This window comes from Dendropsophus ebraccatus, chromosome 12 (genome assembly GCF_027789765.1).
Source record: "Dendropsophus ebraccatus isolate aDenEbr1 chromosome 12, aDenEbr1.pat, whole genome shotgun sequence".
NCBI lineage: Eukaryota > Metazoa > Chordata > Amphibia > Anura > Hylidae > Dendropsophus > Dendropsophus ebraccatus.
This window is the reverse complement of record NC_091465.1, coordinates 25,373,651-25,388,263: the sequence shown is the minus strand read 5'-3', so window position 1 is coordinate 25,388,263 and position 14,613 is coordinate 25,373,651. Positions and strand designations below refer to the sequence as shown.

The 14,613-nt window shown below is 44.2% G+C and overlaps 1 protein-coding gene across 3 annotated transcripts; it reads right to left on the bottom strand.

Annotated features, from left to right (window-relative positions):
• Positions 1–3,231: 3,231 nt before the first annotated feature.
• Positions 3,232–13,647, bottom strand: CCNL2 (cyclin L2). 3 transcript variants are annotated; one of them, XM_069946932.1, is made up of 11 exons: positions 13,305–13,632; positions 9,213–9,287; positions 8,993–9,102; positions 8,781–8,901; positions 8,217–8,281; positions 6,521–6,620; positions 5,985–6,089; positions 5,748–5,889; positions 5,551–5,665; positions 4,977–5,069; positions 3,232–4,350 (listed from the first exon to the last, which is right to left on the bottom strand). In XM_069946932.1, exons 1-11 carry the CDS (start codon positions 13,521–13,523, stop codon positions 4,005–4,007), a joined length of 1,491 nt encoding a protein of 496 aa, XP_069803033.1. In that variant the 5' UTR covers positions 13,524–13,632; the 3' UTR covers positions 3,232–4,004. The 3 variants fall into 3 exon arrangements, with proteins under 3 accessions (XP_069803033.1, XP_069803034.1, XP_069803035.1); XM_069946933.1 differs by lacking the exons at positions 8,217–8,281; positions 8,781–8,901; positions 8,993–9,102; positions 9,213–9,287; positions 13,305–13,632 and adding an exon at positions 7,373–7,386; XM_069946934.1 differs by lacking the exons at positions 3,232–4,350; positions 4,977–5,069; positions 5,551–5,665; ... (1 more) ...; positions 5,985–6,089; positions 6,521–6,620 and adding an exon at positions 6,626–7,386 and having other exon boundaries at positions 13,305–13,647.
• Between the last annotated feature and the right edge of the window lie 966 nt (positions 13,648–14,613).

Below are 14,613 nucleotides of genomic sequence, written 5' to 3'. Positions count from 1 at the left end.
AGTTTTTAACAGCTAGAGCCAAGCTGTCAAACATTGAGGCATATTAGCAAAGCCAGAATGTTTCCCAGAAGAGGAAGTTACTCACCTCTAGACAGTTTGCAGGTTGTGGCTTAAGGGTACAAACCCACACACCGTATACGCAGCAGATACGCAACAAATACGCAGCAGATTTGATGGTTTAGATTTGATGCTGTGTTCAGTTATTTATCTAATCTGCTGCGTATCGCAGCAGTAAATACGCTGCATATACAATGTGTGGGTTTATACCCTAAAACACAAGCCCCCAGCCCCACATCAAAGGCCTCTCAGCCAACCAACTTCCTGCTCTGTACTGATGCAGGTCCTTTACCAGTTTTGACCATAGAGTCTACTCTAGTGCTGGGTATCCATCATCATTGTAGTCTCTGTTGTACATCACCGAATTTCCTCACCTGTAGATCGCTGTTCTGGGTCTCTGGACAATACAACTGATCAGAGGGTGACAATAAGAGCACTTCTAGAAAGTAGGTGAAACTTGTGCAGAACAAAGTTAGCAGATATGTTGCATGAATTGGCAGTGTGAATACATTACCTTACTGGGGAATTGTCTATTCTAGGGTCAGTTTCATACATTGTTATAGGACCTTGAATTGTGACTTGGACCCAGTGCAGGCTCAGTCACATGAACTTGCTGAATTATAGATCCATATGAAGTTGTGAGTTGTGTATAGGGGTTATCTAGGGCGGAGACAACATATAACTTTCTTGTTCCCTAGCACTCCCCTTCTGTTCTCAGTGCGTGGTCTACCTTCCAAGACAAGAGGAGTGGTGTACAAAATGTAGGTAAAACCATGACTGCATGCGACATGATAAAGCAGTACAATACTGCAGTGTGGATTCGCCCACATGCAATAATTGTGATATGAAACTCATCATTATGGAAGGTATACATCCAAGGGTGAAAGTTGAATGCCGAGGAGAGAGAAAAGTCATGCTTTAGACAGGCTATGGCACACTGAAGGCGGGATTCATGGCAGAATTCTGCCTGATTTACTCAGTGTAAACATAGCCTAAGTAACCAAGGAGGGGGCGGAGGGTACGGGGGCATGTTTGGGAAGCGTGCTGGGCGATGTACCAGCACATTTCCTTAACATTAGGGGCATATTCTGTGTGATTGGTTCCCTTTAAAGAGGATGTACCACCAGGTACATCCTCTTTAACCTGAAGCCACGGATCGAACGGCGCCGACACGGGGAAGCCGCTGCTGCAGTCCGTTTTCCGGACCAAGGCCCGGTTCCCGTACACGGCGCCATTCTATGCACCAGCCCGCCCCCAGTGGGAGGGAATACCTTCCACTGTATGACGCGGCTCCATTCATTCTAAGGGAGCAGTGTCATGGAGGGGAGGGAATTCCCTCCCACTGGGGGCAGGACAGCCTACCTCCAGTGCTTGAGCACCGGCCGGTTCCGGTGCATAGAACGGCGCCGTGCTCGGGAACCGGAAAACGGACTGCAGCAGCGGCTTCCCCGTGTCGGCGCCGTTCGATCCCTGGCTTCAGGTTAAAGAGGATGTACCTGGTGGTACATCCTCTTTAAATACTATATCTGGGTTAAGAAACTAAGCCGCAAAGTGGGTAGATATGCTTGTGTGACACTGGCCCATACAAGACAAACCTATTAACATGACAGGGGTGTTAAAATCGTGGCCCTACAGCTGTTTTGGCTATCCAGGCATGATGGGAATTGTAGTTGTGATGCTATAGATAATTCGAATGTTATATTTCATGTTATAGCACATACATGTCAGCAGGGCTGTGGAGTCGGAGTCGTAGCTCGTTTTGGCTGGAGTCTGAGTTGGAAAAAAGTGTACCGACTCAGACTCCAGCTTTAAAAAAAATAAATCTTTAAAAAATGTAGAGTTGAATTTTGATATGAATTTTACAAGTTTTGCTCATTAATATATATTATGAGCAACATTCTAATAGGACACTAGCCCTATTAGATAAGGGGGGGGGGTCAGGGAATATATCTAATAGCACACTGGCCCTATTAGATAAGGGTGATCGGGGAATATATCAGTAATAGCAAACTGGCCTTTAGATAAGGGGGGTCATGGAAAAGTTATCAGTCACTATTTGGCAGTTTGTTTTTGAGCTGGAAGAGTCCATTGTGTGGGGGGAGATCTGTCCTGTTCTCTTCCTGGATGCTGGATGATTGTATATGAGCAGCAGTGTAATATGAAGATATCCTGTGTAATATAGAGGAAGAGAAGACATAAGTAGTGTAGGTGTAACTTCTGTCCTCAGTGTGGTGTTTTCTCTCTGGGAGAAGATTGTGTGTTTTTCTTCAGTGTTCTATGGCTGCAGTAGGCTGTGTGTGTGCGCTATGAATACAGCAGGTTGTTTGTGTGTGCTATGGCTGCAGCAGGCTGTGTGTGTGCGCGCGCTATGGCTGCATTAGGCTGTGTGTATGTGTGCTATAAATACAGCAGGCTGTGTGTGTGCACACTATGGCTGCAGCAAGCTGTGTGTATGTGTGCTATGGCTGCAGCAGGCTGTGTGTGTGGTTTGCACTATGGCTGCAGCAAGCTGTGTGTGCTATGGCTGCAGCAGGCTGTGTGTGTATGCTATGGCTGCAGCAGGCTGTGTGTGTGGTTTGCACTATGGCTGCAGCAAGCTGTGTGTGCTATGGCTGCAGCAGGCTGTGTGTGTATGCTATGGCTGCAGCAGGCTGTGTGTGTGTGCGTGCTATTGCGTGCCCCCACAGTGACCTTCCATATCACTATGTGTGACCTCTATATCACAATGTGTGACCCCCTGTATATCACTATGGCTGACCTCACAGGTATCTGGCATTGTTAGCAGTGTGTTTTTTTTTTTTTTTTTTTTTTTAAGTATGGTGAATATTTAGTTAGAAACATAGAAGACTGTCAGCAGGAAAAGACCACCTGCTCCATCTAGTCTAGTTCTGAGTTGTTCAGGACATGGAGGCTGGAGACTGGCTGCATCCACTGCACACACAGGGGAAGCTTCCTTTGTATGTTTCAGAAGTCGCCCCGGGATCATGTAATACATTAGGGAGAAGCTGCTGAGCCAGTGTGATAAATAACTCCCCTGGTATATGACCGGCCATTTGTGAAGGAGCAGGAGTCTGAGTTGGTCCTGATAAAATTCAGGAGTCGGAGTCACAGTTGCGGCTTACCGACTCCACAGCCCTGCATGTCAGAAACATTAGGAAGACACAAACACTGCAATTTAAATATAAAATCCAATACTTTAATGAATAGAGGAACACAGCTTGGATATACCAATAAAACTGATACGGCCTGGCTGTGGTTGGTTACCATAGATCTGGTAACAAGCAGAAAGACAAACCTTCTTAGATATATTTGAGCTATCAAATATCCTGAGTAGAATTACATGTATGTCTGGTCATTTTAGAAGACGATACATGCGTGACTGCACGTGTCCGGCACGGGCATGAAGATATAAAATTATCTATGATACAGAAGTGTCAAGGTACATCACATCTATACTGACAGAATATCCTGCACAGACTCTTTACACGTAACACGCAACTATTTACATATGTTCAAAACGCTAAGGCCATGTCCCATGACGATCCAACACATTCAGTTGTGACCTAATATAGGTCTACATTATAAGAAGTAGTTTCCATGATGTACTGTATAATCTACAGATACACTGATTCACCGTCAGTCTTATCCAAGTTCAACTTCCTTCTGAAATGTCATGATTTCGGACAAACGTGGGCTGTAAACTATAGCGTTCCCCATACTGTTGCTTCATTTATCCTCCAGCATAAACATTGGGGGACCAGAAAGAAAGAAAGAAAATAATATATATATAACCTAAAAACTCTCAAGCCTTGGTCTGTCATTTAGCACCAACAAATGGGTGACTGGTCGGTCAGTTTGCCCACATTTATTTCATCGCCCTATACACATAGTTCTCATCATGATCCATATTAAGCAGATGTTGAGCGATCAGAAGTCTCAGCAGTATTTCATCTACGGTGGTGACTGTGTCCGGGATAGTCGCGATCATAATGCCGATGAGGCACCCTCTCGTAGGACCGGGAGCGTTCTCGCCGCCGCTCACGGTAGTAGTGACTTTTCTTCTTGTACTTCCCAGAGTCTGGACTTCCATGTGAGCGGCTGTGAGGGGAGGAGCTTCTGCTGCGGGATCTTCTCTTCTGTCCAGTGTATTTGTAGTCCTTGCCCTTCCCATATAACTGGCTTTTGGAGCTCTTGTAAGAGCCGTGGTTTGCTTTTCGAGGTGGAGAGTCGCTTCGACTTCTGGAGTGACTGCGAGATTTTGAGCCGCTGGAGGTAGAGTAGCTTTCACTTTTCCTGGGGGAGACAAATAGAATGGTCAGTAGCTACCCCACACATTGAGTGTACATAGGATGTACTAACCGCTTCCTATTGAGTACATAAAGTTGCCCTTATAAGACAATAGCCTATTTTCTGGCAAGCTTACTCACCCAGGCAGATTTTCTCCCTGATCAGCCAGTGGTCTTTGTTGACTGCCTCTGACTTTCTCCTATGCACAGTGCGTTTGAATAGACAGCAAGTCACTGTCTTCTGTGCACCTTACCTAGATGTTTCTCAGACATGCACAGAAGGCCACTGACTTCTAGTCTATTGAAATGCACTTTGCATAAGAGATAGAAGCACAGTCACATTGTTGCACAGCAGAACTGGCACAGGGAGATAACACCAGGATGGGAGGCAGGGATTTTAAGTGGAGCATCCTTTAATTTGCTATCTAACCAAACTGTATGACATTTTCAAATCCAGTGCAATTCAAAATACAGACCCATTTCTATAAAGAGACAAGTATAGCCAAATACCCATACTCATCAAAAAGCCCACTGAACTAGATATTATACTAGACACTACACATTTCCTAAGCAAAGCACAGATGGGCCAACGCAGTCAATATTACATCCACACAATGTCAGTGAAAAACCTACCTTCGTTTAGGGGAGACTGAGCGCGAGTGAGAACGGGAGTAGCTCTGCTCTCTGCTTCCACTGCCACTTCTGCTTTCCCTTCCTTTTGTGACACTAAGGGGTGAAAAGAAAATGTTAATTCAAATGCATCAAAGTTAATTACATATACTGTAATTAAACCTGTGTTGTATTAAGGCTGTTTAGGTAAACCAGTGCTCACCAATCTACCATTCCCACTGCACTAGAGGAGGTGTCTTTCAACATGTTTGTGGAATGTTTCAAATAACTAGCAGAACTATGAATACTGCTCTGGACAGTAGTATCTAAGTAATGTACATGCAAAGACTTTAGATACATTGTGGGGAGATTTATCAAACATGGTATAAAGTGAAACTGGCTCAGTTGCCCCTAGCAACCAATCAGATTCCACCTTTCATTTTCCAATGAGTGTGAGAAATGAAAGGTGAAATCTGATTGGTTGCTAGGGGTGACTGAGCCAGTTTCACTTTACACCGTTTGATAAATCTCCCCCATTATGTATGCACTGTGCACCAGATTCCCCCCCCCAGCAGAGTGCTTATAAGTGACAACTTACCCATTTACAGGGCTTGATGTGGTCCTCTTTGCATCCTCCACTTTTCTTTTGACATTTTTCAGTGCATGTAAAGAGACAGGTGATGTTTTGTTCGATTTTCCTTCCTTAGGTGACACTGAAGAAAATAATGCCACGTCATTTAGGCACAAGAACAAAAGAAAAGTTGCACTATGAAGCATGATGAATTAGGAGCATACCGTTTTTCACGTTGGGCGAGAACTCTGGGGCATTGTCGATACGTGGAGTGCCATCAGGCATCAACCCTTTGGCCTTGGCTTTGGCCTCCTCAAGCATCAGCTTTCTTTTCTCCACTTTACTTTCCAGATCAGTCAGGTCAGCCTGTAATTTAAAAGGTTTTTATTTTTTAAAATCAGTCATACATGCAAGTACAGAAGAAGTGGTGATCTATGGGGTGGGAGAGGCCTTCTACCTACCTTCTTTCTTGTGTACAGTCTTAAAATGTGGAGACAAATCTCCCGAATGTCTTCTTCGGTAGCACCAAAGAGGAGGAACCAATGAGGACGATTTGGAAGGCTTATCTGTAAGACAAAGGTTCTATTTAGAGAATGAAATCTCTTAAAAGCTCAAGGTTTTTTAGTTTACACCACTTAAGGACTGTCACCATTAACCCTTACTCCTTATCTACATGAGAAGTAATGTGTGTATGTCAGAAACTGTCCAAAGCAGGAGATGGTTTCTATAGGGATTTACTACTGCTCTGAACAGTTCTTGACATGGACAGAGGTGGCAGCAGAGAGCACTGTGTCAGACTGAAAAGAATACACCACTTCCTGCAGGATTTACAGAAGCTGATAAGTACTGGAGGACTTGAAAATTTAAATAACATTTCTAGATCTGTATAAATTTCTGGTACCAGTTATTTTTTCCCCCCAGAGTAACCCCCTTTAAGTGTGGAACTACCCACAAAAGAAACCCCAAAACGTATGTTTTAGATCCAGTGTATACAAACCTCAAGTGTTCTTGCAGCCAGATAGATGCAGGCGCAGGCAATGGTTTCAGGGTTGAACCTCACAAAGACATCGGTGCGGAGACTGTCATTCATATAATTCCTGAAATTACATAAATGAAGCAAAATATTGTAGACTTGACACACGCTATGATCTGGCCACTAGGTTTTAAGCATACAAACGTTAAATTGTGAAGGATGGAGAACGTATTTTTAACTTCTGTAGATAGTGCCTAAACGGCTTTTAGACATGATCAACTTGTGTGTCAAACTACAATTAGTGCCATTAAAGTCGATCAATTTGACTTCATCCAGATGCAGAGATCTAAGTCCTATAATCATCCACAGGCAGCGTGGTTCCAGCAACGTTTCATGCTTGGCATTTCATGTGTCCCACCACATAGCTTAAACCTGGGAAGAGACATTCTGCTGCAAAACACGGCACATGTTCTCAGTCAATTGTCAAAGGAAGAGCAGATCTAGACAATGCTACAAGCCAATCTAAAAAGCTCAGTGAAACTTAAAATACAAAAAGGAGAATGGTTCAAGTTTACAAGTAAAGCCTTCTTGTTACTAGAGGTTAATTAACAGTCTATAGAAATACATTTGCACTTTTTTTGCATTGAAATAAAAACTACAAAATTAAAAAAGGCAAATTAAAATAAAAAAACTATTCATTGTAAAGAGAGAAAGGAAACCACAAGAAGCGGTGAGCCCCGGTTGCTCCGCTGGATGTATACCACCTGACCAGAGGCAGCCTTCGTTTCTGGGGAACCTGCTTGGGATTGACTGAAGACGGCAGCTATCCCTGCACCAAAGCGCTTGGACAGCAGAGGAGAAGTCTTAGTCACTTACCCTCAGAGGCTAGCCTTTGATCAAAAGAGTACAGAAAACAAAAGTTAAAATACGTTCTCCATCCATTCAACAAATAAATAGCACCAGACAGTTATGACAGTATCCCCCACCCCACCACAACCAACTAAAACATTTGACAGGGGCCTTCCCATGTTATACAGTGATGGACTGTCACTAGATTTAGCACTGTGCGCCACTCGACTGATCGGAGAACTGAAGCTGAATGGGCACAGTGCTATCCCCAACACAGAGGTCGGATCCCCTAGCGCTGTGCCATCACTTTATAACATGAGAATACCCCTGCAAGAAAAGTATCAACCTAAGCATTCTTGAGAAACTCAGGACAGAATATACGACACACCTACCAATGCAATAAGATGTCAGATATTGAGCTAACAATAGGTTAACAGTCATAACCCACATGTATTTACTTCAGCTATGTAATGACATTTGTGATGTTAGTCCCTTTAACATAAGCAGCATTCATGGAGCTTTAGGACAATGTTTGTGCAGTTTATAAATTGTAGGGGTTCCACTTGCTCTACAAAAACCATGAGATGAGCCTTGAAAATGCGCCAAGACAGGCAGCGGCACACTTCAAACCTCTCCCAGCTCTTCTCGCCAACTATGGGAAAGCAGATGCGATTCCCATGCATTTCCCCTTCAGTCAATGGCAATCAGATCTTCTACAGTCAACAGTATATAGCGGCTGCAATTGAGTGAACTGTCACAATTTCTTTGATGCCCCAAAAGGTTTGTAGAGCATTACCCTACAGATCCTGCAGGACAATGGAAGAGTACACTGTAGCTTACAGGCTCAACAAGGTAAGAACAAGCAACTCACCATGAAGTCTGGACCAGATGCTTATTGCGTTCACACTCTAAAACTTGAAGGTACATCACAATGATCTAAAGAGGGGGAAAAAAAGAATACATATTTTATGAAGACGAACTAGAGCATCAAATAAAGAGGGCATCATTTTATGCTATTCTCTTCAGAGGTTTTATACAAGCAACCTAAGCGGCTAGAGCGGCAACCCCTCTTTATCTGGAGGACTCAATGCAGTTCATTATAATGGGAGCTTGTGCCACCAGCACAGAATATACAGAGCCATAGCTTCCCAGGCAGGGGGCAGATTGATGGCCCATCCAGTTGAAACACTTTATGTCAATACAGTTTACATAGCCACCACCAGAATCATCTAATCTACCTGCCCCCCCCCCCCCCCGCTACCTACACATGTTCTAAATACGGAATGAGGAGAAACCTGCTGCAGAAACTTTTTGCAGCTGCTTATTTCCCCAGTAACAAAGGCTCAGGCAAGCTAAAATCCTACAAAACCAGCCAACACGAATGGCATACTGGAACCAAAGGTTAGATTAAAAAAAAAATGCAAAGGTTACTCACTTTGTGAGGATGTTTCACATGCACACAAAAGCCTAATTCCTTAAGGACTCTCCTCTCGGCTTTTATTATTTGGTTCTTCAAGTCAACATAGTCCTGATCCAACACCAAAGGCGACGGCTTCCTACAAAGGATCAGACATTAAAAGATTAGACTACATCAACCATTACTGAACCTTCAGTGTACAAAGCACCAACTGTGCCTGAAGAACTTACTGCTTCTCCCTTAGCTGTCGGAGACGATGAAACACATTGATCACGTCCCTAATGCGCCTCGGTGCCTCTTCGATCTTGGACGCCAAATGGATGCAGGCCATTGAAACATGCTAAAATGAGAAGACAACACCCTGCTTAAGATAACAGGAACAGATAGAGTCAATGAGTTATATGAAACAAGAGACTACAAGGGTGGAACAACATGTCTGAGGTCACCTACCTCCATCAAGTGCTTTACAAAGGATTTGGAATAGAAGAAGCGCTGAAATAACACTTGTCCTGTAGCCATCGCAACCTGAAATTGATAAAAAGAAAAAACAAGACTAAGAAACACGGTACTTGCAACGCTGAAAACTACTCTGCAGTGTGGGCTGTGAGAAGAACAGTGAGTGCTGGAATACTGTGGAGGTGAAGGAGAGAAAATATAAGGAGACAATGGGGTAATCTCCGGCAATTCTATAAAGAATTTATCACACATTTTGTACACTACTGTAACTGAAGTGTGAATACACATCTGCGTCCTTTCCACTTTCAGAGTCTGAAGTCAGAGAACATAGTATGGAAATTCTGTCAGATCATCAATGGTTATCTGTAGTGCTAAATTTCTCCATGCAGCTGCCTCCGCTCCCACTGTTCTGTCTGGGGTTTCCTAGAACAGATGAGCGAACTTAGGCAGGTTCACACTGCATTTTTGCAATCTGTTTTTAACAAACGGATGAAAAAAACTGATGCATTTGTGTGCATCCGTTTTGATCAGTTTTTCCATTGACTTCCATTGACATTCCGTTTTTTTACAATGAAAGTCAATGGAAAAACGGATGCACACAAATGCATCTGTTTTTGAAAAATATCGGACTGCAAAAACGCAGTGTGAACCCAGCCTTACAGAAAGTTCCAGTTTGCATTAATCCAATCGCTCGGCATTTGAAGGGTTGCATCCATCTTTAGGAAGCGATATTCAAATGCAGAGTGATTGGGTTTTCTCATCTCTTACCTATTACATACACACCTTGCAGTAAGAACCTATTACATACATACTTGGCAGTAAGAATCTATTACATACACACCTTGCAGTAAGAACCTATTACATACACACCTTGCAGTAAGAACCTATTACATACATACTTGGCAGTAAGAATCTATTACATACACACCTTGCAGTAAGAACCTATTACATACATACTTGGCAGTAAGAACCTATTACATACACACCTTGCAGTAAGAACCTATTACATACATACTTGGCAGTAAGAATCTATTACATACACACCTTGCAGTAAGAACCTATTACATACATACTTGGCAGTAAGAATCTATTACATACACACTTTGAATCTGCATATACAAAGATAACAGGGGAAGCTTACATAAAGTATACATCTGAGACTGTATATTATCACTTCAGCAGAGACAGGTAAGGATATGAACCATTACATCACTATTGTCAGGGCTGACAGGCAGGTATCCCATTTCATACACCTGGTTACGCACACAAGATAAGACAGGAGTGGTTACGTATGTGTCAGATCACATGCCAGGAACATGCACTTAGCAGACAGGCCGGCGGCGGGGCCTCCCCGGAAACCAGGTTAAGCAAGTGTGAGCCGGAACGTGATGTGCCGTGTGCTCCTGTACATGACGGCTTCCCAGAAACCGAACAAAGGAGCAGCTGGCTGGAGGCTGACGTCATGTCCTAGAGATCAGCAGGGCCGGCCCCACACCAGCCGCTTACACCAACACTAACAGACAGTATGCAGGATGACTGGTCTGGTGAAACTGCTGCCCATTAACCCTTAAAGTAAGAGAACACCTGGAGACAGACCATACACATACAGTGTCCCTGAGATCAGAGCAACGCTTCTATACAAGCTAAAGCCTAGCAGCTATAGTGAGGTGCAAGACTGACTTATGAAACAAAACTATTAGACATTATAGGAGCAATGATGCCTCACAGGGCAAAAACAAACAAAACTGGATCCTGATGTAGTAGCAAAATAAAAATGGCCACTCAGAGCATTATATGTAACTAAAAGTACAAAAATGTATACCACCACGTTGACTAAAACCTCCATCATCTAAGTGGCGTCAAACTTGCAGCTCTAGCTGTAGAAACAGAGAAGGACCACTGGGTCTATCTAGTCTGCCCTTTTAGTATTCCCCTTATCTTAGGATAGATATGTTTATCCCAGGCAGGTTTACATTCTGTTATTGTAGATTTACCAACCACATCTGCTGGAAGTTTGTTCCAAGCATCTACTACTCTTTCAGTAAAGTAATATTTTCTCACGTTGCCTTTGATCTTTGCTTCTGATCAACCTCTGTGTCCTCTTGTTCTTGAGCTCAGTTTTTCTTTTCTTTTTACTAAAAACATTTCCCTCCTGAACCTTTTTAGTCCTGTAATATACTTAAAGATTTCAATCATGTCCCCCCTTTCGCTTCTTTTCTTCAGACTATACAGATTCAAATCCTTAAGTCTTTCCTAATATGGTTTATGTCTGACACCCTCCACCAGTTTTGTAGCCCATCTTTGGACCCGTTCTATTGTATCTATTTTTTTTTAGGTGAGGTCTCCAGAACTGGACACTGTTCCAGATGTGGTATCACCAGAGCTCTATACAACCCCCATCATGCCTTATGAGACCCCAGTGACCAGGCATGAAAGGAATTGTTATGTTTCAAAAGCTGGAGAGCTGCAAGTCTGACACCTGTGATCCAAGGAAAACTGAAGAACTACAACTCCCTGCAGGCCCTTATGGCTACTGCACAACTACAACCCATCAATATACGCCGACAGCCACTATATGAATCCAAATCACACTGATTTGCTCAAATCTATAGCAAAACTGCAACCCCCAGCATGGGGTCATCCAGGCTTAACCTTTTTAATAATCCCAGTAAGTCTTAAAGGGGTTATCAAGCGCTACAAAAACATGGCCACTTTTCCCCCTCTCTTGTCTCCAGATTCGGTGGTGTTTCAAACTCAGTTCCATTGAAGTAAATGGAGCTTAATTGCAAACCGCACCTGACCTGGAGACAAGAGATGGGAAAAATGGCCATGTTTTTGTATAAACCCCTTTAACTGTATAAACCTAGCAAGGCATACTGGGAGTTGTAGTTTAGCAACATCTGGAGAGCTACAAGTTAGAAGGAAGCTAAAATAGATGAATATTTCATTTTCTTGTAAACAACTTTATAGCAGTAAATGTACGGGCTCATCTCTAATGCTGGGTTTACACGTAGCGATAATTGGCCCGATCTTACGGTTAACGATTTTGAAATACATTTTTTTTTAAAAACGATCAGCGTTTAGACGGAACGATATATCGTATGGAAAAATCGTTTTGCGATTGCCTAAGTCTATCTTGCACATAGGTTAGTTCGGTGAAGGACTGTTTACACGGAACGATCTGCATATTTTTTTGCGAACGACCAACGACGATTTGAGGACATGTTCAAAAATCAAAATGAACGATTTCTCGCTCATCGCTCGCTGCGTTTACACGTACGATAATAATTTGATCGTTACCGTGCAAATTTGCACGATAATCGTTCCGTGTACACCCAGCATAAGGCCTGTGCATTATTTCTGAGGATGGAGGAGATACTTATGAAGAGGGTATTGAGGAACACAAAGCCCTGAACCTGTGGGCACATATGTTATATACACATACTGCAGGTGGTACACCATAAGGGATCAATCCCTCCACCACCATGACCTCTATGCTGTCCTTACTGCTGAGGTTACAGCCCCGGGTCACTGAGGTCATGAGCCGGGTCACTAGTTAAAGGCGCAGTGGACCTGGCTCTATATGGGTCGGTGTATTACACCTTGGTTTTCTTATATTATAGTACAATGATGCGACCAGCAAATAATAACCATTTCATAGCCCGTCTATAACAGCCACACAACTACAACTCCCATTATGCCCAGGTTGAGGGAACATAAACCATGTTACCGAATCAACCAATCACAGGGCAGCTCTCATTTGAAAGTAGCAGAGCTGGAAATGAAAGCTGCGTTGTGATTGGCTGATACCGAAGCCGTTACATAGAAGGGGCCAACATGGCGGCCTGAGCTAAACACCAGTCTATAGAGCAATTTAAGAACGACCGAGGCCTCAGTAATGGCGGCGGATCACAGAGCAGAGCGCAGCCTGAGTCACTCTCCTCACGTGAACTCGGCCGTATCCCTCCGCCATTGTCTCTCAGGCACACTCACTCGAGGGCAGGCTTTAGGCCTGGTGTAGGCCGCAGCATCCCCCCGGCACAGTAAGACAGCCATCCCGCCTCCTCCGGCCCGGCCAGCCCTTACCTGTGGGAGCCGCAGCAGAATGCCGGCTGACTGGATGAGCTCGCAGCCCACACAGCGCAGGTCGGTCTCCGTGTCCTCATCCAGCCCATCCACAATAGAAGGCGTGAGGGCGCACTTCTCCTCCGGGATCAGGCAGTTCTCCAGAGAGATGAGGACGCCGGAGTACATCTTATCCCCGATCAGGATGCCATCGGAGGAGCCGGTGGGAGCGGCAGCCATCTTCTCGTCTTCCTCTACTCTAGCTTCCAGCGCGGCGCTGCCCAGCGATTCTTTACAAATTCTTACGACCTAACCCTGACGCTCTGATTGGCTCGCGTCCTTCCAGCCTATGGTCTGATTGGCTAAAGGCCACGTCCATCAAAGTATGAGCCAATCTTCAGGCTGACGTCAGGAAACGTGCCCCAAAGACTCACTGGCCCCGCCCATTTCCGCTCGGATGACGCAAACCTGGAGTTTCTAACAAACAAGTCCCATGATGCAGTGCGGCTGTGTCCATTCTCTTCTATTGTTATTCAATGCTGGTTGTAGAGAGAGAAACTGGCGAGGTGTGCCGGATTATCAGCAACACGGCGCCATATTGTCAGGGATTTCACTATATGCGCCTGATAAGCTAATAAACATGAGAAAACGCACAGCAAAATCGCATGTAATGTGCATTGGGACTGTGGCCATGTAATAGGTCATGGTTGCAGTTCTTACTAGAGTTATATTGTGCGGCTAAAATAGCTGTCGTCCTCTAGGGAAAATGCTGTATTGCTTTAAAGGGATTATCCAGTGCTACAAAACATGGCCACTTTCTTCCAGAGACAGCCCCACTCTTCTCTCCAGCTTGGACGGGGTTTTTCTGCTCAGTTCCATTGAAGTGAATGGAGCTTAATTGCAAACCGCACCTGAACTGGAGACAAGAGTGGTGCTGTCTCTGAAAGAAAGTGGCCATGTTTTTGTAGCGCTGGATAACCCCTTTAAGGAGTTATCCAGCACTGCAAAAACATGGCCACTTCTCCCCCTCTCTTCTCTCCAGGTCAGGTGTGGTTTGCAATTACGCTCCATTTATTTAAATGGAATTGAGTTTGAAACCACATCCAATCTGGAGACAAGGGGGAAAAGTGTCCATGTTTTTGTAGCGCTGGATAACCCCTTTAAGTATAATGAATGGAGTCACATGGCTGCCACCACAACCCAATACTTGCAAGAACTTCTCCTGAGATGGCTTTCTTATGACTGCCGGCATGTGGCCACTTGTGGGGCGCAATGTGAGCCCATTCCCTTACCTAGGTGGGTGATACAGCTGCGTTTGTGGCCACAGTCA